The 23,964-nt window shown below is 40.4% G+C and overlaps 2 protein-coding genes across 5 annotated transcripts in view; one reads left to right on the top strand and one right to left on the bottom strand.

Annotated features, from left to right (window-relative positions):
- Positions 1 to 11,969, top strand: part of LOC138049120 (BMP-binding endothelial regulator protein-like) — a 31,533-nt gene extending 19,564 nt beyond the window's left edge. For 2 of the 3 annotated variants that reach the window (XM_068895247.1, XM_068895245.1), the window contains exons 5-10: positions 1,863 to 1,973; positions 3,332 to 3,383; positions 6,264 to 6,598; positions 8,474 to 8,936; positions 9,684 to 9,874; positions 11,412 to 11,969. In XM_068895247.1, the coding sequence (XP_068751348.1) occupies positions 1,863 to 1,973; positions 3,332 to 3,383; positions 6,264 to 6,598; positions 8,474 to 8,936; positions 9,684 to 9,874; positions 11,412 to 11,501 (1,242 nt within the window). In that variant the 3' untranslated portion in view covers positions 11,502 to 11,969. The remainder of the gene's footprint in view (positions 1 to 1,862; positions 1,974 to 3,331; positions 3,384 to 6,263; positions 6,599 to 8,473; positions 8,937 to 9,683; positions 9,875 to 11,411) is intronic. The other variant, XM_068895246.1, reaches the window with a different exon arrangement.
- A 7,257-nt stretch (positions 11,970 to 19,226) lies between these two features.
- LOC138049119 (protein PTHB1-like) overlaps positions 19,227 to 23,964 on the bottom strand; it is a 32,044-nt gene continuing 27,306 nt past the window's right edge. The window contains exons 21-26 of one of the 2 annotated variants that reach the window (XM_068895244.1): positions 23,664 to 23,816; positions 22,184 to 22,284; positions 21,949 to 22,030; positions 21,157 to 21,235; positions 20,284 to 20,484; positions 19,227 to 19,983 (exon numbers count right to left, since the gene is read on the bottom strand). In XM_068895244.1, the coding sequence (XP_068751345.1) occupies positions 19,733 to 19,983; positions 20,284 to 20,484; positions 21,157 to 21,235; positions 21,949 to 22,030; positions 22,184 to 22,284; positions 23,664 to 23,816 (867 nt within the window). In that variant the 3' untranslated portion in view covers positions 19,227 to 19,732. The remainder of the gene's footprint in view (positions 19,984 to 20,283; positions 20,485 to 21,156; positions 21,236 to 21,948; positions 22,031 to 22,183; positions 22,285 to 23,663; positions 23,817 to 23,964) is intronic. The other variant, XM_068895243.1, reaches the window with a different exon arrangement.

Genomic DNA, 23,964 nt, shown 5'->3' with positions numbered 1-23,964 from the left:
TTCCTGGAATTTGAGCCTGAAAACGTTCTCAACATGTTCTTAAAGCTGTGTGGTATAAAAGTTCGACTACAAACTGAGTTGGTCTTCAGTGCACGATGCAATGAGAAAACCACAATGTTGATGTTAAAAAACGTCCCAAAGAACTTGAATTCATAAATACATACTTCATTGACTACTCCCCACAGGGGCTTTTCAGGGGCAATGAAACACAATCAACTGAACAGAACAACAACAACTGCTAAGAATCCCAATTGGCCTGTCAGGCAAACCGGTTGGCCATTTACAAATGCAGCTTAGAAGTCGAGCGACGGACTACCAGAAACAAAGTCAACAAGTGGTCTGAACGGGGCAAGCACCCTAACCACTGGGCCACATTGGCTCTGAATTAATTGTGTTGTTACACGACAGTTTTACATTTCTTCCACCTCTTGTCACCTTAAGTGACTCTCAGCCTGAGAATGTTTTTAGTTTGCTCTTAAAATTTTGATTAATTTTGGCCTGGATGTTATTATAAAAAACATAGTGCGCAAGTCATTTGCCATTGGAGAATACTGGGTAAAATTGACTGGCTCTATTTGTAGACTTCAATCTCTCAAATTCCATTAGCACAGCATCAACTACAGATCAAGAATCAGTAATAGCACTTTAGTTGCCATTAACTACGGTAGTGACAACAGCTACCAAACTGTAACAGCGAAGAAAGCAAACAAGTGTATATGTATGTGTACATTATAACAGGAGATTATACCTTCTTTTGGAAGAGCAGCAGCAGTGATTGGCATCACTGCGTGAAAACTGGGTGAAAACTGGCAACTGTAAACTTGAATCATACCTTCATTTGTATGTACCGAGCAGTGGGAGCAGGATCTTTTTTTGACAAAATCACACAAAATATTTAGATTTCACAAGAGAGACATCTTTAATTAAGTGCTAACATTAGTCACCTAGATTGATCAGTAATGAATGGAGTTATCAAAAATATATTGCCATTTGTATTCATAAAAAAATTGACAACAACTTTGATTCTGCAATATGTGTTTTGATCGACCATCAATCACCTTCAAGTTGCAAGTGGACGTTACAATGTGAATTTGAATTCAGAGTCTTATATACATAAATAGAGATACGTCAACAGAATTTTACAAAAAATTAAATTACATTTTTACAACAATTGTTTGTAATCTCACAATCTGATTGGCTAATTTGACGTTGTCGATAAGAGTCTAGACAACGCTGATCACGTCATGCTCGTGTCAATTTGCCACGCAATGTAATAGCAATCAGGGACGCTCATTTTGGGAAATAACCCATCATATGATATTGCAAGAAAGTTCTTTCTTTGTGTCATCATTTTGGTCATGCACTGAGATAAACCCTTTCTTTGGCATTAAATGTTGTGGACTCACGAGGCGCACAACATTTTGACCACTGTGATGGCAAATATCGCTGTTGATAAGAGTACAGGCAAGGCTGAACCACTTTCGATTTGCTAATTTGATCGGCCGTCAATCATCTTCAGTTGCAAAAGGACGTTACAATGTGAATTTGAAGTTACAGTCTTTTATACGTAAATAGATATACTTCAATGGATTTTTTAACAAATGAAATGACGTATATCTATTTATGTATATAAGACTGTAACTTCAAATTTGCAATTTGTAATGTGCACTTGGAAACAAAGATGAAAGATGGTCGATCGAAACATGTGTTACACTAATGCAGAATCAAAGGTGTCAATTTTTATTATGTATACTAGTTTGGTTGCTGTTATCAAGACCATTTGGAAATACCTTTGTGTTTTTAACTCTAACTTTACACTTGTGTATAAAAAAAATCATTGTTACTTTTATTGTTTTTGTTAGCATAACGAATCATGGTTCGAGAGGGATTGTCAGACTTGCCAATGCAGGAACGGTACTGCAAAATGTGACGATCAAAGATGCAAGTCAACACAATCTTTAAAGTGTCCAGAAGTGAGTAAATACTTGAAATGACTGCTATGATCTTCATAACTGCGAAGATCATAGCTTCACTTGAAATGACTCTGTCAAAAGCCCTGGTTTATGTAAATGCCTACCAAATTTAGGTCTAATCGCTGATTTAAGTGAAAGTGTTTGGGATTGGAGGAGTTTGAGTTGCAAATGGTTAGCTTTCATGTAAGCTTGGGCACTTATGTCCAGAATAGACCAAATCGACTAACTCAATGTTGTGTCCAATTCAAACCCTTTGGGAATAAAACGCATTGTTCCAGACATTTCCGTATCATTTAAATGTGAATGCTACATTATAATGCAAATACAATAGACGAAGACTCTTAACCCCTGGAGATTTGACTTGGTTACAACGTACTTTGAGTTTGCCGATTTAGTCTATTGAAATCATTCTATAAAAAGTCGCAAGCAAAAATATTGCAAACGTTGCAAGTTGCATATTTTCGGCGAGTAAATTAAGCCTGGTCACATATCTGGTATGTGAAACGGAAGCGAATTGTCTCGCGGCGAACAATTGCCTACCACAGAAGGTGCACTGGTAACCCAACAGGAAGACAAAACACGGTGTAAACACAGTGTAAACAAGGCATAAAAAGAAGAGAGTGATACATGAGAATACCTGCATAATTCTAATATTCAGAGAGAAATAAAACGAAAGTCTCACCTCTAAAACCAAACGTTGCTCAATGGACCTGGATCTTTGCTGAGATGTTGTGTGATCCTCCTCACAAATGGAGAGGACAGTCGACATTTCCACTTAATGCACGTCGAATTAAATCTCAGAATTCAGGAACATCCTTAATTTCTGACTGTAACATATCGATGACTAAAATGAAATAAGTATGGTACCGAATTGCCGCCACATTTAATACTTTGTAGCCTCTCCTTATCAATATATTGTGACCTGGGGCCCGTTTCTCGAAAGTCCCGAAATTTCAGGTTTCGCAATTCCGTTCGTATCTCAAGAACGGAGAGGATTTAAGACGTCAAACTTCACAGTTATTTTTCTTTTTGTTACCTTGAAAACATGTTAAAAGATCGGCTTTCCAAAACAAGCGGTTGGCAATTTCACAGATGGCTTTTCGGCTCCGAAAAGTTTTCGGGCCCCTAGGACTTGGGCTTTTCGGATAAGGACGGAGTGGTCTTCACGATCACTCTTGAAAAACCGTGAAAAGACGAGCTTTCCAAACTGCGCGGATAGCAGTTTCAAAAATGACTTTTCGTGCCCGAAAAGTTCTCAAAACTCTCAAGAAACAGGCCTTTGCTCAAACCACAAAAGCTGGACATTGACAAACGCTTAATTTACTTTTTTTCTTGCCGATTTTTTTCCTTCACTGAAGGGTAAGAAACCAGGCCAGATACCTGGATCATGCTGCCTGCAATGCGTCGAGGGTAAGTAAAGAAAAATATCCATACCTTCCCGATTTGAATTATAAAGTTTAGAAAAGGGTGAATTAAGTTGCTTGTCCCTCCCCCTCCCCCCCTAACTTGACAAAATCAGAGTGGACAAGTGAGCTTGCACTAATTTTGGAGAATACATGTACCTTAGCAAAAGATGTAGTCTTTCTTGGCGACTTAAATATCATCTTCCTCGACCACGACCTAAGTTTTTGACTTACAGATAGACAAGGGATCTTGAACGCGAAAAATTGATCACAGATCTAAATTACCGGTATACTCCATTTTCTATCGCTCATATCTTCGATGATATTGATGACATTCATTGGGCCTGGCAGAAGCTGTATACCAATGTAATTAACGATCACATTCCTTTAAAGAAAGCCTCAAGATCAAAGGGAAACAGGTGCCATTTATGAATCGAGAGCTTCGGAGAACAAGTCTCTTGCGTAAGCAGCTATGGAGCAAATATAAAAGATCTGGATATTCTACTGATCACCTTAATTATAAAACTTATAAACAACAAAGAAACTTAACCGTCAAATTAAGAAGAAAAGCAATTGCCTCTCACCTTCGAAATGTAACTAAGGATACAAATGAGAAACCCCGTGAATTTTGGAGAACGTTCAAACCTTTTTTGCATACTAAAGGTTCTAAGTCAACAGATGACATTGTTCAGACTGGAGAATGGGAATGTGAGTTAAAGACAGATCTCAACTGGCACGGATATTTAATGACTATTTTGTCAACATCTACCCTCATATTGATCTTGATTGTAGTGATTGTAGTAATTTAGATTATTTCGACTCTCATACAAGCATCTTGTCTGTTAGAAATTTCATGAACTCTGCTAGAAACTCGCAAGGCCTTCATGATATTCAAGACTCTCCTGGCCATTCGTTTACCTTTGACGAGGTCACCAGCTCTTTTCTCTTGATGGTGTCTGTTATTATTGAATCTTTCAAGACGTCAAATCTCCTGGTTTTGACAACATTAATGCTCTAGCTGTTAAATTAACTTCTAAAGCAAATGTTGCTCTGCTAACCGAACTAATTTAAAATGCGTGCAATCGCAAGGGGGGTGTGCCAATGGCTTGGACGTCTGCTCAGGTTACACCAATTTTCAAATGTTATGAGCCTACGGGTTAAATAATCTACCGGCACATCTCTGTAGTACTAATCTTTGATGCTATCTTTGAAAAGTGCATTTGCCATCAGTTATATTGATTGATAAGTGGTTTAATGTACTATTAGTTAGTCGTCAATCTGCATTCCGTAAACATCATGGATGTGATACAGCACTCATCGATTTAATTGAAAACTGGATTCCAAACGCTTTGTCGGTGTACTATCTTTAGATCTCAGCAAAGCTTTTGATAGTCTGCCACTTGACCTTTTTTTGGCCAAACGTGCTGCTAATGGACTCGCGTTTAAGAGTATTGGTTTGATGAAAGTTTTCTCTTTGAACGCAGACGTGTTAAAATCTGTGACTGCTTTTCTGACCGGTCAGCAGTCTCTAGAGGAGTGCCACAAGGGTCCGTCCTAGGCCCCCTTCTTTTCAACATTTTTGTTAATGATCATCACCCCCCGTTTTACTAAAACTCAAATAAATACCAATGCAGATTAGAATCAATTCCACTTTAGTCACAAATGTCCATCGACTATTGAGGCTACTATTAACGATGACCTTAAAGATTCTTCATTCTGGTTTTCTGATAATTCACTTAATTAAGGCATATCCACATAAGTTCCAAAATTTTGGCCTAGGTCTGGGAAGATCCTCTGTTGATTTTAAGTTCAAAGTGGCGGATGAAGACCCTAAACAAGAAAACTGTATTTTAGTACTTGGAGTTACCATTGACGATAAATTTCATTTCATGAACAGATTCAAACGCCTTATCCCTTTTGATGCCAAGTTAAAGTTATACAACTTCCTTTATTCTTTCACATCTTAATTACTGTTCTACTGTGTAGCACTTTTGCTCTAAAAGTGATTCGGATAAGTTTGAAAAATTAAACGAACGAGCATTACGGAGTAGCTTTCAAAATAAGGCTAAGGACTATCAATCATTATTAATGATGGCCAATGGGACCACGCTGTATAATAGAAGACTCAAAATATTGTCTTATTAATGTATAAAGCACTAAACGATGTAGCTCCGTCATACAATAAGGATCTCTTCTTTTTACGTGCCACACCATATGATCTCCATAGATGTAACACAACATCACATCGACTTAAATCAAGTAGATATTTAGAGCCTAACTTATGGAATTCTCTTAAAGATAATATTGGATTATCTGAAGACTTAAGTTCATTGAAAAAGCTGATTTCCAAAATTGGCTTTGCTTGTACGCAGTAATAACAATGTTTCTTCTCCTTTTTTGAATTTTTTTCTTTTCTTTCGATTTTGAGAAGAATAGCTACTTATCTGTGTAGTTGCACTGCTGGCAAATTCCATTTGTTGTCGAGTTTTCGACAACACGGAAGGCAAATTAGAGAGAGACTTCAGAATCGATCAAAGTTCATTTGTTTTGAAACCAATTCAAACTTGCATGGAGCAGTTTTTAAATAACTGTCGAAAGTAATTACGCGATTGCAATTGCTACGCTTAGTGATTGGTTTAAAAATCTCGCGCGAGTTTATCAACCAATGAGAAGGAAAACCAAAACCAATCGCTACTTGCGCGCGCGATTTTTCCCGCGCTTTGAGCAAATTACACGGAATTTCTACGAATTCGGATTGTCTCTTTACGCTGTTTGCACCTTCTGTGATTGGTCGAAGTAATGACTTTGTATTTGTTTTATAATACTCAATTGAAAACCTCTCTAATAGAAATCTGTTCTAATTTTGGTTTTTTTTTGCTTTTTTTAGAAACCGGAGTCTGTACATCGTATGGAGACCCGCACTACCAAACATTTGATGGACAAATGTTCAACTTTCATGGCACTTGCCGCTATCAGCTGACGTCAGACTGCGCTAACAACGAATTTACTGTACGCATGCGCAATGAACGGCGTTACTCCAACGTTTATGCTTGGTCCAAGGCCCTCACGATACATTTGGGTGATTCCGTCATTGTATTACATAAGGATCTGCAAGTAAAAGTGAACAAATCGGACGTCGACCTTCCTTATTATCATCTGCCACATTTTCAAATCGTCAAAGGCAGTTTCATGGTCACGCTAATCTCTAAGATTGGAGTACAGGTGAGAAAATGGACAAAGATTCTATAGTAGTGATCATGAATTAGATTTGAAGAATGATGAATGACTGGTTTAAGGAAAGGTTAATAAGAGACGAAAACACGTGACTGCAAGGAACACCTTCCTGTAGACCACTTTCATAATGAATGAATGAATGAATGAATGAATGAATGAATGAATGAATGAATGAATGAATAGAGCGAGTTTCAATGGAGTGTGGTAAAACCAAAACCAAAGTAAATTACTTTGGCCAATCAAAAATGATTGAGACAATCCAGTAAACCAATCAAAACTCGAAGTAATTACAGGTAGCCGACACAAAGCGTGAGAAAATGTGCACACGCCAGCCACAATTGGTTTTGGTTTCACTTCTGATTGGTTGAAAAAGAGGCGCGAGAACTTTGAACCAATCACTGAGTGAAGTAATGCAAAACCAGTGCAATTCGCTAATTACTTTCGACACTCAATTGAAAACGGCTCTAACTTTATGTGGCATCAAGGGTTTAACGTCGCTTCTAATTGGGGACAGTAAAAACAAGTTACAATCATCAAGACTATGTACAAAATAAAATTTAAATAATTGCTATATTTACAAGATAAAAAGCCTATCAATCAGAATAAAACTACAGAAGTGATTAAAACTGATAATAAAACTAAGAATAATAGTTTAAAATAGTCAAGTTGAACACAGATGACATCTGCACCCACTGCCCTCATCAAATAATATCAAATAATATCGACGACCTTTACATTTCTTTGTATTGATGTTAAATAGACCTACCACCCTCATTTTGGAACAAACATTCTTTTGAATAGCCCATTTCCGAGTTGCTGCATATCTCAGTTTCAAAACGAGTCCTGGTGCACAACCATTCAAATATAAATAAGTTGCGTATTCTTATGCAAATCAAACTCATTTCCCTTACAATAATTGAGCACCAAGACTCACTTCGAAACCGAGACCAACAGCAACTCGGAAATGGCCCATTTGACTTGTCGTAGCGAGGATACAAAGGCTTATTAGAATTCAAACGAAAGAATCTTTTATGTGGCAGCCATTGTAAAAGAGGGTTATATGAACGCGGTTTTGTGAGGGATTAGCAGGCCTAAAAAGTAGACTTAAGACTCCCTTTTTTCTTGGCGAAGTGTTCTAATTTATTAAAATTAATGCTCGATTTTGTGTATTTTAGTATATTTCTGCACATTAAATGTACAGAATTATAGAAGCGCGTGTAATGTATTCTCGGTTTTCATATGACGTCACGGCCGCCATGTTGGAGCCCCGACGAAATGAACTATTATTATGCAAAAGTTTTCTTTTGTTTTCGTTGAAAAAATGGCTGTTGATCACGTGAGTGAAAACCAACAATAGGCCTTTTTCGATACAAGTTATTAAAATTCAGCTTGAAAGAGAGGTTCTGAGAACAAAGACAAAGGAAAGCGGATAATATGCAAATATTTTTCACATTCATTCCAACGTGTTTCTATTATTTTTGTCCTCACTGCCTCACTATCAAGCTAAATAATTGATCTTTCGAAAATGGCTTGTTCTAATCCAAGCCTAAGGTAGCACTGCGAAAGAGTTGATCAAGATCTAGTTCCTGATATAAGTTACCTGAGGTGTCCTATACATGAAGCAGTTGACTGAGCGGGTTGCTTCAATTACAGTGGTAGGAGTTTTCAAATCGAATTTCCTCGGGAGAAGGGCAAGGAACGATGGTTGCTCAGCAACGATCGTAAACCCAATCATATCCGGGTTTTTATATGTTTTGCAAAATGGGGGTCGTAATTTCAACTGGGCATTTTAATGCGCAGATTCACAGAACAAACGCTGGCTTAATACGCCACAGATCATTATGCCGACTTTTTAATCGACAGGTGCAATGGGACGGCAACGGTTTCATCGAGATTCAAGTACCAAAACGCTTCATGGGAAAAGCCTGCGGACTATGTGGAAACTTCAATGGCGATTCTGCAGATGACTTCATGGTGAAGAATGGCAGAATTGCTTCATCTGCGCAGGAGTTTGGAGAAGGATGGTCACTGGGCAGACGGAGTCACGGGTGTGAGAAGCCACCTGCACAGCCCATGGACTCTACAGTGTCAACATGTACAGGAAGGCTACGAGTTTATTGGCGCGCGCACAAGCGCTGTTGGCCAATCAAAAAACAGTTCGCAAATTGCCACAAGAGGGTCAAGCCTAATGCGTTTTTCTGGGGTTGCATCTCGGACGTCTGTCAATGTTCTGGAAGAAGATGCGAATGTGAGGCTCTGATGGCTTACGCGCGTGCGTGTAGGCGTGTAGGAATCTCAGTGACCTGGGGCAGGAAAAACACTTGTGGTTAGTATTCAAAATATGATCTCCTGCACATGTGACAACACGAAATTTAACTCTTAACTGTTGATCTCTTTCTCATTGGTTGATCTTTTTCATATGCCTATTAAGCACGGGCCTTTTGGTTGTATATATATGAGGGAATCGTATCCGGCGATTTCACTTAATAAATTGTGTGATTAGTAGCATCAACGCGGAGTAAGGACGAAAACGTGCACCGTCGGATGGCTCAGATGGTTGAGCACCAGGCTGCCACGCAGGAGGTCGCCGTGAGTTCGTTTCCGGCCACACCTACACTCGGGGAATTAAAATAACTGAGGAGAAAGTGATTCCTTTGTAATCACATCCGCAAATGGTTGGAGTCTTCTCGGATAAGGGCTATAAATCGTAAGCCCTTGGTGTTGTGGTCTGTCCTCATTTCACATACATGCATGGGTTGGGTGGGCGATTGGGTGAGATCAAATATGGAATGTTAGCGACTGCCGGAGGCGCCTTGACAAGCTGACGTCCGATCTCACCCCAGAGACAGAATTGTAAACCGCCACGAGAATTTGTGATCTGTGCGGTACACAAACCCTAAACCCTAAAACGCTCCACGTCAGTCCGCCGTTTCTTGCTCAAAAGACGGTGCTTATAAGTTTGTAGCTCCGTTACCTGTGATAACCATGCGCAAGCAACTCGTCTAGTTGAACTGCACAAGTAAGTGCTTTTAAAAAAAGCATAAGCATTAAGTGTCTTTTTTCGGATTGTAAGGAGTATCCTGCAAGGGCGGTGCTGTATTTGATGACTGCGTTCCTACCTGTCAGCGGACGTGTGAAAACAAGGATGACGTAAGCGTCCCGTGTCCCAGCAGATCTTGCGTAGCAGGTTGCAGATGTCCCGCGGGTACCGTGTGGAACAATCAAAAGACAAAGTGCATTCAGTCTTGGAAATGTCCTGCGCAGGTCAGAAAAGAAAACTTTTCCCCTATATTCTACTTTATTTTACGCCAAATTGCGCCTTAGCAAGGAGCACACATACAACCCTGCTGGAAACGAGCGACATTTTGTTCCTCGCTATGAGTTCATTCTGGAATTATTTTGGAACAGGAACACAACTCCTTTCTTGACCGTGAGCCCACGGTGGCACTCAGTAAATACCATTCCAATATCAAAATAAATGAACGAATGATAAACAGAATGCAGTTTCATGGCAATACACAGAATACACGGGTTGCAACTTACGGCAGGGAGGGGTAGGCGCCACTGCAATCCCGTTGCATGCACAACTTGTCCCCAGTAATACTAGTACTTATTTTACCCACCAAGAATGGATGGAAAGCTGAGTGAACTTTGGAGCGCACGCACTGGAATTAGATCCCGGAGAGCTAGAGTGCAGTCAGCGAGCGATACCCACTACGCTACGAGCGGTCCTTACCAAATCGGAAATTAAGTAAAAAAATTCCGAGATTTGTTTTTCTCGAATTGTGTAAAGCTGCATACAATACAATACAATACAATACATACTTAATTGACCGTTCCCCATATGGGCTTTTCAGGGCCAATGAAACACAACGAAACAACGGAACACAACAACAACAACAACAACAACAACTGTTAAGAATCCCAACTGGCTGGAGGCAAACCAGTTGGCTATTTACAAGTGCGGCTGGGAAGTTGAACCAGGGACTACCAGGAACAAATTCAACGAGTGGTCAGAGCGGGTCTTGAACCCGGGATCTCCGGATCTCAAGGCAAGCGCCCTAACCACTGGGCCACACTTCCTCTGCATGACCAGCTCTGTACTAAGGAGGGGGGGGAACTACTTAAGTGAAAGAGATTTTTGATTAAAATATTCAAAGGAGTTTTTCTTGACATTCCACTGAAAGCAGCGATTCGTTGTAACCTTTACACAGGGTACAAACAGGCAGCTTACTCTTGGTTTCCCTACGGCAACCCCGAATGAAAAAAATAAGTAATCAAACTGAATAGTCGTTAATCGAAACATTTTACTCTTTGGTGTGAATGCATATTTTTTTGTTTTTTTTTCCAGACTAAAGAATTTGGAAATATTCTAATTCGTTGCTGTGAGCCCCCGCAATTGTCATCTCTTAAATACTTTTTTTCTTTGGCCATCTTACCTTAATCAAAAATAAGATGCAAACTATATGTCGACCCCGTGATCAGATTATGCCAGGGTGTCTCTCTCTCTCTCTCTCTCTCTCTCTCTCTCTCTCTCTCTCTCTCTCTCTCTCTCTCTCTCTCTCTCTCTCTCTCTCTCTCTCTCTCTCTCTCTCTCTCTCTCTCTCTCTCTCTCTCTCTCTCTTACCAGGGTATACGCGCGGAAGAGATGTCTTCGAAAGAAGGCCGGGTTCAGTCGTTTGGTCCTCGATGCTACCTTTTACGCGGTCGTGCAATTGGTTTCAACATTTACGTTGTATCTGTAGCTGCCTTAGCGAGAAAAGTATAAGAGCATTTATCATGTTTCATTTTTTTTCTATAGCTGTCTCAAATACAAGGGAGGCTACGAATAGCGGCCATCAGCTCAAAAAATCACCAGTCGCTGATACCACAGAAAAGGGACAAAGCATAGGACAGCTAATTTAGTCAAGTCAGTCATACTCCCAGGAACTGGTCATTATAATTATCACCTCAAAATGAAGAATCAGTCACGTTCACGTAGAAATCTGACAAACGGAATGTATTTAAAAGACACATGCAAGGCTCAGTCCACAAAGATCGAAATGTAGGAGACCACAAATTCAAAGTGGACGAAGGAAAGATCTCTTCCACCATAAGCGGAGAGGATCCAAAGTTAATTAAGATGTCAAGTTAATTACCCTCACTACAGACATTTTACAAGAATTCAAGAGAACTTGTATCCCACAGAGGCCAAGAGGAGGCCTCTTTTATACCAGTAAAATTTATAGATTTTTTTTTGTAAATACCAAAATTTAAATGTCATAAAATAAGGTCCATAACCACTGTTCAATGTGAGCTTATTATATTGCATTTCACTTAAATAGTGATACGAGTAGCAAGAATTTTCGTAACCGGTAAATGGTTGGTTTGTTGTTATTTTTTTTATTCTGACCGCCCGAAAGTTAGCTCGAAAATGTTAGTGTGTCCCGAGAAAGGATTGATGTACATAACATTACTCTAGTATTTATCTTCGGCTGTGACAAAAATGGATTCGCTACAATCAGGTGGGACACTTGCGACGATTATATCACAAACAAGGAGACCAAACAGGTCGTGCTATGCGCTCAAGTACATCGTTTGAGTCCCTTCTAGGAATTTTTGAGGAACAATAGAACATGGCTAATTTGAAATAGGGGGCAGGGAAACAATGACAAAATGTCAACGAGGAAGCATAAACAATTTTAGGGATCAAAAAGCTGTAAACAAGTTTGAAAGTAATTTCGGGAACAAAGGAACACAAGCAAATATTTAAAGGCAACAAGGGAGCAAGGACTCTGACGGAGAAGGACTCTCGTTTGACGTACTAATCTACACTTAACAGGCCTAAGCACTTTTTCGAGAATGCTTAGTTATTAATGACCGTGACATTTTATATTCATAGAGCATCTTCAACCCGCCAGTCTGAGGCAAGGCTGTGCATTTGTCATTAAGTCTCCCACCTGATGCCTGTTGGCGGATCCATTCTTGTCAAAACCAGTCATCTTCGTACTGCGAAGATTTGGCGTGGAGTGGTAGTTAAAACAAGTTGCTGCAGCTGAGACACGAGCGAACTTAAGCAACGTCGACAAAGACGGCTATGTTCGTTTTGTAAAAAGCTTCCGGTTATTGCAAATCACTTCGCGATTATCGAGGCCCTGCCAGGGTTTTGGGGGAACAAAGGAACATGGGTAATTTGAACTGGGGAACAGGTAAACAATGTCAAAATATTCTAGGGAACAAAAACAATTTGGACCAATTTTAGGGATCAAAAAGCTGGGAACAAGTTTGAAAGCAATTTGGAGAACAAGGCAACAAGTACTTCCCTGGGAGGGCCTCATTATTCCAAGTCATTCCGACATAGAACGTATGTGTGAAGTTGCAAGGAATAAAATTGGAATGAACAGTATCTATGTTTAGGGAGAAAATTGACAATTTCTCGTCGGATGCTATTGTCGGCGTTGTCGTCGTTCTTGCTCAAGTTCTCTAAGGATGGAGTAGGGGAAGTTTGGGGGGTGGGGGTGGGGGGGGGGCAGTGGGTGGATGTTGGATGGCTTTAGCCTCCCCTCTCCCTTACTACAAACACAAATATAAACATTTCGCAAGTGTTTCAGTGTTATATCGATTTGTTTTAAAGAAAGAGCATTCCTAAGCTTCTAAGGCTCTCCGCATTTCAAAATGTTTGAGGAGTTGTAGGTTCCCAGAACCCTACAAAGCTTTGCTCTTGCAAGGTCACGCTATTAATGAAAATAACCTCCAACGTCCTTGTGCAGGGAAATTCAGTACTGCAACGAACGATGGGAGGTATTTCAAAAAATGTCGTTCTATTTTATTAAAAAACCCTTTCCTGTAAGCGTGATGAACTATTTCTTACTTCGCATGATAGCATAAAACTCTGAATTGCAAATAAATGTGCTTGAGGTGTCCATCTCCACGAATCTACTTAATTATCATCAATCTCCGGTTCGTTTTCGTTATGCAATGGCCACTTATTTCCTTTAGAAGAAAGCGTGATTTGAACAGGAAAACCGACTTTTACTCTTGAACTTCGTATGTCTATATAGTCAAACTGAGCAAAAAATTGTACAAATACATTACATGTGATTTCATGTCCGCTAAGCACAGTCCTCTACTCCGCGCGCCTGAGAAGGCCTGAGGTTAGCTTAGATACTTTTTTTCAAAAAAATTCTGATGGGATTAGTTTTTGTTAAGCGAATCAGAGCGAATCCCCATATGCCCATAATCCAATGCGAGAAACTTCAATCTGACGCGAGCAATATCGCTTCATTATGTGTCTTTCCGCTCATTGACAATAAAAATTAGCCAATGATCGCGCGAGAAGTTTTGCAGCCATTGTAAAAAACAGTGTGGTAAGCAATTGAATTGCTTTGTATTTTAAAGATCTTTACAAATAGTATTCCTCAATTATCTTTGAAAAGTGCGTGGTTACCCCGAATTTTCTCATAATCATAAACCGGGGCAAAAATACCTCTTAATTAGTAGGCACCGTCCTTATGGATGACACGCGCTATTTATGATGCCGATGACGTGTAAAATATGTCGATCTGTAATTAAATATCAGTTACTGAACTCATGACGTCAGAAAGTGTAATCTCATTTTTATAGTTAGCTAGGTCTTTCCAAACATCTCTTGGTACACAGGACATTATAAGGCGTCAATTATTTCCTATATTTATTAAAGAGAAAACCGCTGAACAAAATTAGGTCTTGGATTCTCTAGATTAAAACCAGTAAACTAAGTGGAACGGATAAAATCAGGTAGCGCATTCCGCAACTTAGCTACGACCATAACTGGTTGTTTTAGGTTTATTGAGGGAGCATGAACATTTACGCATACGCTGACGGAATGTTTAAACAAGAGAGAAAAATGCAGTACCTCCAGACGTGGCGCTGGAGCGTCGTACCAAACGAGTCATCCCGGGATTTCGGCCCGTGCGATCGCTTTTGGACGCAGTTGGCCCTTCGCTGCTTTCTGCTACCGACCTCGCCTCCCGGTACGGCATTGAGGGAGGGATATGTCGGCCCCTAAGCCATATAAGACAAATCCCACGCCTACTCACAGCTCCAGACCACCCTTGTCATTACAATTTAGCGTAACATTTCGTTGGCTTATATATTGAAGGGAAAAGTCATTTTATCTGTCATATGGTAAGCATTGGAGTCGCAAATTACAAAATGCACGCATGCGCCCAGCTGAAGGTAACATACATTCATGCATTAACTTTTTCAGAATTACTATACAAGAGCCCATGTCTTCCAGACATTACATTTACAACTAAAATACATAGCATCTACAGATACATAACTAAATACATGATTTTTAAAGTTTATGATCTGGACAGCACTCATCAGGCCAAACTTTGGAATTTATAACCAAACTGTGTTGAAAAACATTTGTTGAAAGTCTGCAACGAAGTACACTCCAAATGACGTCAAACGCTTGGATACAAATTGACTTTTCTTCGTGTGTGTTTATATCTTCTTTAAAATTTGAGATTTGGTCACCTCAATTTCCCGATTCGCCGGAGAACGTAAAAGAAAAGAAATGTCATGCTTAAAATTCGTCTGTTAGCATGCTCGTTGAAGAAGCCACGTTGTAGATATAACAGTTGTTCCTACTCATAACGCTTGCCCGATTTCCCGGGACAAGGGAAATAAATCCGTGGGCAAGTAAAATAACTCTAAGATTTGCGCGATCGGGCAACAAGATTTTTTTGTTCGACTTATATTTTGCGGAACGATTTGATTTGCAACGAAGAAAGTTACGTCTAGTGATTTGACAGTCGCTGCCAACGCAATAAAAAAATAATTACGTTTCATCTCTTTTCTGACATTCATTTTTCTTTTAAAAATATATTGGTAAAAACCTCGAAACATATTGGAAAAAGGAATATGTTCGTAGACGCCATCTTTTTCCGCGCGAAAAGAATTTTCCCGCGGCCAAATACGCCACCATACAGTGCACTTTGATATTGAAATTCTACCCTTTTTTTATACAATTTCAACAAGCTTTGAAAGGCTTAAAGAACATATTATTGGACAAATGGCATTTAATTCAAAACCAGCCTAATCTCAGGGAGCTAGTTATTCAAGGAATCTCCCTTGATCTCTCATAGGAAAGGGAAATCGCTTAACGATACGTATGCTTGTCAAATGAAAACTGTGAATGCTACTAGAACACCATGGATACACAGCAGGAGTCACGCTGGTCTGTCAAACCCATTTTACACAAAACTGATAATTTTACAAGCTCCTTTGAGATTTAACTCAGTGGACAACAGGTCTTAAGAAGGTAGGCAACCGAAAAAAAGTCATGGGCAACCAAAAAAAAAAAAAACACTGGTTGCCCAAAGGGCAAATTAGTAAGAAAGTAAGTGTCGAAGACTGTGTCTGAAAGGTGGCAACATGCATGTTGGCTATTACAACGTGCATGAGATTTGTACTCAGAAATACGTCGTTTAAATTCTGTGTTTTAAACATATGTCCAAAGCGCTCCCTGCCCACGACAAGAGCACCATCGTATACAGTTTTCAATATAAGCTTTATTTCCCCAATCTCGAGATTTACAATATTTACAATTAGTTAATCACAATAAAAGTGGAGTGGGTAAGCTGCCGAAGTTTGCCTCTAGGTCAGTGAAGGATCAAAACGGGCAGATATAAACAGACAGGTATAAACGTTTAGGTCGGTGCACACCATACTCGACAGGTTTCTGTTTTTTTTTCCTTGCTGTTTTAGCCCAGCCCATGCACAAACCACACCATCTTTCTAAAACACAGCCAATAAAAAGTTTCCGTTAATTTCTTCAAAACTCGGATGTGAACTGAGGACAAGAGATTGCGCATGCTAATGATCGAATTAGCATGAAGCGTGATGTCATTTTGCTCACTTTTGAAGTTTCCAGAGCTTCATAACCAGTCCAGCTAAATAAAATATGAGGCACACCAACAGGAAATTTGAACACGCATAGTGAGTTCTGATATCAAAAAGGAAGGTTTAGAGGAATCAACTAACTAAAGCACGTAACAACAGGGAGCTCTAGCTTCTAGAACGAGAACGACTACGAGTACGAGATTTTCTCATAGAACAACAGTGAGGGCGCGCAAACCAGCGTCATTTTGGCGGGAAAAACGTGACACAGTTGTCATTTTAGTACGAGGTTTTGCAAAAACGTCGTCGTGTCAAAACAAGTCAACAACACGGTTGCAGTTTTGGCATTTTCGATCAGCAAAAAGGCCCACGTAACAGCAATAAGAACAAATGAGCAACCTACGGGTTATAAATTTTTTAAGTATCTTCGCTAAAAACTGCCAGTCAAAATTCGTACTCGTTCTCGTCCTAGAATCGAAAGGTCTCTAATCACACATCACTTGATGCAACTCTGGATTGGGGAATAGCCCAACTTCGAGATATTAAAATTCAGTCCTAAACAAAACGCATTATCTCAAAGCCCTACTATTCCCCAGAGCCTCGAGATGATGCCTTTTGTTTAGGACTGAGTTTTTGGGCTACTATTAGCTGGGAATCAACATTGGTCGGAGGCGATTGCTCTCACCACATATGTTAATGCGTCAGGATGGCTTAGTGGTTATCAACCGCGCCTCCCCCCTTTGTGACCCAGGTTCAACTCTGGCCTCCAGGTTGTATGTGGGCTGAGTCTCAGTCGATCTCAATCTGACTCCGAGGGTTTTTCTGCTGGTGGTACTCCGGTTTTCCTACCTCATCAAAATCGACTCTAGATCAGTAACATCCGAGCGGATACCCTCGTATAGGGATAACCTCTGGCATCTCTTCCTTTCATTGTATCGAATGAATAAAGTTGGTATTATGTCAATGAAACAAAATGAATACAATGACGTCAGCAAAAATTCCCTTACAGCAGATACACGATTGATTTTCCGCAAAACCCAACAATACCAAGGAAGAGCTAGTGAGACATATGGGTCTGCGTACGAGAGACAGTATGTCAAGGTGTTTGGATACTAATAATAATCCTGAAAAAAGTACTCAGTTCTAAACGGCTAAAAACGAGTGCAGTTCTCATGCAGCCCAGGTGAAAATTTGTAACACGAGTGCACATTACAAATGCATGCTTCCAAGTTTACAATTGAACGACTTTACAACGATCTTTTGACGAATTCTTGGGTTTCACTCACGTGATCAGCAGCCATGTTTTTCAACGAAAACAAAAGAAGACGTTAGCATAATAATAGCTTTCAATTCCCGGAGGATTGGATCGGAACACCAACATGGCCGTCATTTCATTGTTTGAGGACACCAACATGGCGGCCGTGACGTAATGTGAAATCCAAGAATAGACCTTTTTACAGTTATGTGCTTAGACACCTGGGGACGGTTGCTCGAAGCATGGTTAGCGCTAACCGTTGGTTGAGAGGTATCAAAACCCATAGGTTTCCATGGTATTTAACGCTGGTTAGCGCTAAGCATGCTTCGAGCAACCCGGGCCTGGCCGTTAAATGAAAGTGAGGCTGGGATTGACCTTGTTATAATACAGACCTTCCTGCCTTTCTTATGTTAATGTTGTTATCATGCTACAATGGAAAGCGGCCAAGTAACTAAGCACACAACTGTAAAGTTGAATGAACTTTATAGAAAAACTAAAGCGCGTGCCGTCAAAACGTCACTTATTCTGATTTGTCTTCCTTTTTTCATGTATATTATAAATGAGTATCATAAGATTCCTTATGCAATTTGCTTTGAATAAGCACTTGTAAATTTTTCAGACTACAAATTGCACGAGCCCGTAAAAGAGAGTGAGAGGTACAATGCAGGTCATAAGTCCATGGCACAATTGTCAAACAACTGCACAAACTAATTGTATGCAAATTTAACAGCTCTATCCCTTTGAAACTGAACATTTTAGTCTAAGGCAGCGTTTACAAGAACGCGGTTTCACATCGACACGGTTTCATTACTTCGACACCGCGTCAAAATCGATGCGGTTTGGAAGTGTTCACACAGAATCGTTTACGCCAGAAAATCAAACTCGCGATGGTATAAGCGAGCGCTCCACTACGCGCTAAATTCAACATTTTTAATAGAACAATGCAAAATCTCGCGCCAAAATACTAACCGTATTTAAATCGATGCAGTGTCGCCGTTTACACGACAGACGAAACCGTATCGTTTCGAAAACGCTCCACTTTTCGCAGCGTTTTCAAATAGACCCGGTTTCGCCAACGGTCTCGATCGGTGTCGAGTAAACAGAAGGCGTAATCGCATCGAAAACGATGCGGTTACAAATGAAACCGCGTTCGTGTAAACGCTGCCTAAATGAAGAATTTAGCCACACACCCCCTCCCCTCCCCAAAGAATGTTGAAAGATGTCGGGCCTTGTCTTGCTTTCTCAAACTATTAAAATGCAAAACTGTAAAGGGGGGGGGGGGGGGAATTGTTTGCCAATATGTCAAGTGTCCCAACACTTATGACTTGCATTATAGTCTTCGCAACGAAAAAAACAAAGGTAAAGTAAACTTTAAAATGATGCTTAACACGCGTAATTGTGTCCCTAAAGATTCACATGGATGATGAACTCGGCATCCAAACGACCCAATTTAGTGTGGACTGCAAAAATTGAAATGAATAACAGGTGAATTATACCTTAAATCTCATAACATCTTTATAATACAAATAAGGGGAACTGCCTGGCGAGGCATCCTTGGATATTTTACTGTACATTAAATAGTTTTTACAGAACTAGTACCCCTTCATCAGTAACTATTTACGACAAGGGCACAGCCAATGCCAATCGCTGAAGAAAGGAGTGCAAGCAGTGTGACCTCAGTCACGCTGGATTTGAGTAACAAATTCACTTACAGTAGCATGATCTATCTCTCTTTCTACCAATGGTTGCGGAGATGGGACAAGGAAGGGGATGTTTTTCCCGCCAGAGAACTTGTAGCGGATAAACGAACTCGGAAAATGGACAGGAAGTACCCATTGTCACGATCTCTTTTCGACTGAATCACCTTAGGTGGCATGTGGGGTTAAGAATTGCGTTACGTCACATGTGTTTTTCAGCAAACGTTTTGACACAAATGCTTCTTGAACACATACTCAAGAACGGCTGGGGTCCAATTTCGATAGACTTCGTGACATATTGAGTTACAACGCCCTTTCATGACCCTCAGACAAGCCATTCGTCATGGCTGCTTCACCAATTCCTTTCAGCACCATGCTTTCCTCTTCAGACCCCGGATTCACTAAGACTCGTTTGTTGAAGTCTGGTAGCGTTTTTTTGGCATGATTAAGCTGCGGTAGGCGAGCTGGGTGCTTGCCGCTGCTGATACTCGTTACCGACTCCGTGTCGGAGATTTCCGAGGAACGGCTTTCGTCGGTGATAGAAGACGAACCATCTACAAAGCAACAGAGGTTTTCGTTTGAGTGCAATCATACCTAATCATTTTTCACAGGACTCCCATACCGCAAAGTCGTGAGAGGCACGACTGCTTATGAATTGCCTTACGACTGCGAATGTCGGATGTTTGATTCACTCGGCGGTAACGAAGTACTGCTCCGATCACGATGCCATCTCTGGTGTCGTCGCTTGTGAAAACATCGAAATCATCGGTAGAAAATGAATTTTCCAAACTTTTTGGACAAATCTATAGAGTATCCTTCCCAACCCCCCACCCCTAGTGGTCTCCGCAACTAACCTGTTTCATCATCTTCTTCCTGCATTTCGCTAAGTGGTTCCAGGGGGGCCACAGCCTTCTGTTGTTGCTGTTGTACAAGGGGTTCCCCAAGTTGAGATGACAAGTCTAACTTGCTTCCCTTATTAAGTCTATCACACATTAGCGCAATGTGTTTTTTCAGCTTGCTAGTATCCTTGGGAATTTTCATCCCTGAAATACCCACTAAGAACAGAGAAAAGACCGCAACAAGTTAACGTTAGTAAAACATCTCCAATTCTAGGTTTGCATCCACGTGACGAGAAGGTCATGTTGCTGTACAAAACAATAGAAAATGGTCAAATTCACAAAAGACATTTCAATGCATTGTTCTGTACACCAAAATGACAGCTGTGACGTTTTCGATTGGATCGCAGGCTTAACCCAGGTTAACTTCTTGCAAAAATAAATAACCAGGGCTGAGCTATCAAACCAACTGGGAGCTGGTCACTTGTGAACTCGAGTTATAACCTGTAAGAGTTGAATAAATGAATGACGTAGAATATTTAACAGCTATTCACCTCAGTGTCGGTGGCTAGTGGTGGATAACAACGACAACGGCGACAGCAACGAGAACGTTGCAAATTTGCATATTTGGTGAGCAAAAGCAATAGCTTTGCACGCTTTGCAAGCTCATCTTTTCATTCTTGTCTATTTCTTTGCCGTCGTCAGCAAAACAGCGACGTGAAATGACCACACTGAAGTTTTCGAGAGAACGTCAGCCGTTAATACTAGTTTCTGGAATAAGGAGAAGCTTTGTTTTAATCTTGTCAAACATCGGCCGTGAAACAAATAGCGAACACTTTTTCAAGGTCATACGAAAGTCATTCTAACATCAATGACGAGGGGAATACCAACCTGCTTGGTCCTTGGCACTTTTGGCCAGACAGGTCCGCAATAGGTGCGTAATGGCAGCGTCTGTGATTTCTTCCCAGCCCTAATACGTAAAGAAATAACGTAACCCTCATCGATATTTTAGTATTGGAGCGTTTTTAGTGTAGGAAGCTAACAACCAAAATAAAAACAATAAAAACCAGACAAAAGTCGTTCCATAAAAATGAAGGGATCAAATTGGTAACAGAAAAAAAAGAGATAATTGTATCAAGTTTATACAGGCAAAAATTTTTCTACACCCATTTGATCAAATTTTACGTGACAGTCGGACCAGTCACATCGCGCCTGGGGTTCAGAGATCTCAGCGGTTTTCATGCAAGAGCACCCGGTAAAAATAAGCTTTTCAAAAAATGTGTTTTGAAATTAGAGGCACCCTTAGAGCCGTTTTAATTGAGTGTCGAAAGTAATTATAGCGAATTGCTTTGGTTTGCATTATTTCACTCAGTGATTGGTTCAAAGTTCACCAATAAAAAGTGAAACCAAAACAAATCGTGGCTCGCGCGTGCACATTTTCCAGCGCTTTTGTGTCGGCTCCGTGCAATTACTTAGAGTTTTGATTGGTTTACTGGATTGTCTCCGTCCTTTTTGATTGGCCAAAGTAATTACTTTGGTTTTGGTTTTACGACACTCGTTTGAAACTCGCTCTAATCAAACGATTTCTTTTGTGATTGAGGATCGTCCTTTATGCTGGAACATATCTCCATGGTAAGAAAATAAGAAAAAAAGCTCTTACAAACACTAGCAAGCCACACGTACCTGATCTTCTGACTCAGAAACCTCAGGGGAGAGGGCACTTTGAAGAACTTCGAAGTCTTTGTCAGACATATTCGTCCATAACCTGCGACAAGATTTTGATTAAATTTTACAAGCATTTTTCAACAGCGACAGAAATTATGGGAAAAAAATGCAACGACTAACAGTGTATATAACATACATATGACGAAAAGAAGAATTATCTGTTCATATACGCTCTTATCCACACCAGACTTACTTGATAAGAAAATTCACCAGTCGTGTCCCGCAGGATAAGTTACTCGCGGCCGCTTCAATTCCTCGTTCACACTCCTCCTCGGCCTCGCCAAGCGCTAAGAGCTGGGAGAGAATAAAATTACCCACAGTTCAAAGCTCTAAGCTTAATACTAAATTTTGTGAGAGATATAACATCGTTTTGACGTGAATTGGCAAACGGTAGGATGATGCTTGTCATGAAAACCATAAGAATATTTGATTATAACTCTTCTTTCTCTCTTATGAAGTTGCGGAGCGTAAGAGATTTCGAGGGGCGACAGCAGCGAGGGGAGAACCGCTGACCAGGATTGACCGCCTTTTCGATTCCCACCGCTTCATTTGCATATTTGACAAGTGTGACAGCTTTTAAGAGATAGGTGGTAAAATGAATCTTCCGATTGCAAAGTTAGCGCGGAAGTGTCCGCTAACACCAAACAAAATAATATAATGATACGGTTTTTCCATGGCGGGCGACATTAGATACTCTCAAAAAGCCAGTCAAGGAAGACAAGGCTTTCTCTGAGTTGGAAACAGCAAGTGTGAGTAATAGTTGCAGATTATGATTTTGTCAGCTGAAGCGGGCACGGAAGCGGAAGCGGCTTGACTCTGAAGATGATGTCCGCTTAACATAATTCAAGGTCACCGGCTGAAGTCCTTTTCAGGACTACTCTCACTCGGGCAATCTTACTCCACTCCCCTGGGTTCAAACCATTTGCTGTTCTCGAAAAAAAAAAAAGAGCTAAAATCAAACAAGTTTCTTCGACTTTTGACAAAACACAAGTTTCATCCTGACGTCTTCTGTAAACACCATGTTAAATCTCTACCATGAGTCTTCTTGCTTTTGATCTAACAGGATTTTTCTCCAGAGATTTCTTTACGTAGGTTAAATACGAGAAAGAAATGGGCGTAAGTGCATTTCAGTTTCGTAATGTTTAAGCCATTCCATAAGCATAGTATAAATACGGGAAATATGGCACGCGACGCAAACTAAACGTCTGAAGTTGCGTAATGGCGCGGCCTAGACGACGGAAGTTTTAGCAAGCGTTTACGTAACAAAAAGGTTGCCCCGTTTAACTGAGCCAAGAACTGGCCGTGTAAAACTAGGAAAAGCTCCTTGTTGCTAACGCGTGACTGAGGAAGGGAAGAAACCTCAAGACGGAACAACTTTTCTCGTCATAAGCTGGGCTTGAGTTGTCTTAGACTACTACGACTTGTAATGTAAAAATGACACGTTGCACATTAAACTAGGACACAACTGATAAACAGTAAAGACATCTGAAATAAAGTACTTCTGAATTATTTATTTTGTTGCGTATTTTATCCCTGATTTTCACACGAGCGCATCACGTTTTCAGATTAGTCGCCCTTACTTGCGATACTAGAATTTTTTATAAAAGCGAGAGGGGGAGCAACAGGAATTTGCACAACCTGACGCGATCATATCATCATTTCCTTCCGCGTACCTGTCTATAAGTGCCATCCAGTAAAGTATCGAGGTTTGCAAGTGGTGCTGGGGTTTTGTCCTTGAATCTTGTCAACAGTCTTCTTTGGATCGTTCGAAATTGTTGAGCCCGCTGTGCCAACAGCTCGCGGTATTTTGTCTGGTTAAGGCGTTGCTATGGGTAACAATCACAACCCGTCAAAACCCGTGATCGCGTGACAGCAGATGTGTAAAGCCCCGTCCATACGAGCAATTTTTGCGTTACAATTTTTGTGTGATTGTTTTAATTTGCTCGAGTAAACTAGGAAATTTAGCCACCTTTT

Source organism: Montipora capricornis, chromosome 5, assembly GCF_036669925.1.
Source record: "Montipora capricornis isolate CH-2021 chromosome 5, ASM3666992v2, whole genome shotgun sequence".
NCBI lineage: Eukaryota > Metazoa > Cnidaria > Anthozoa > Scleractinia > Acroporidae > Montipora > Montipora capricornis.
This window is presented reverse-complemented; position numbering and strand designations above follow the sequence as displayed.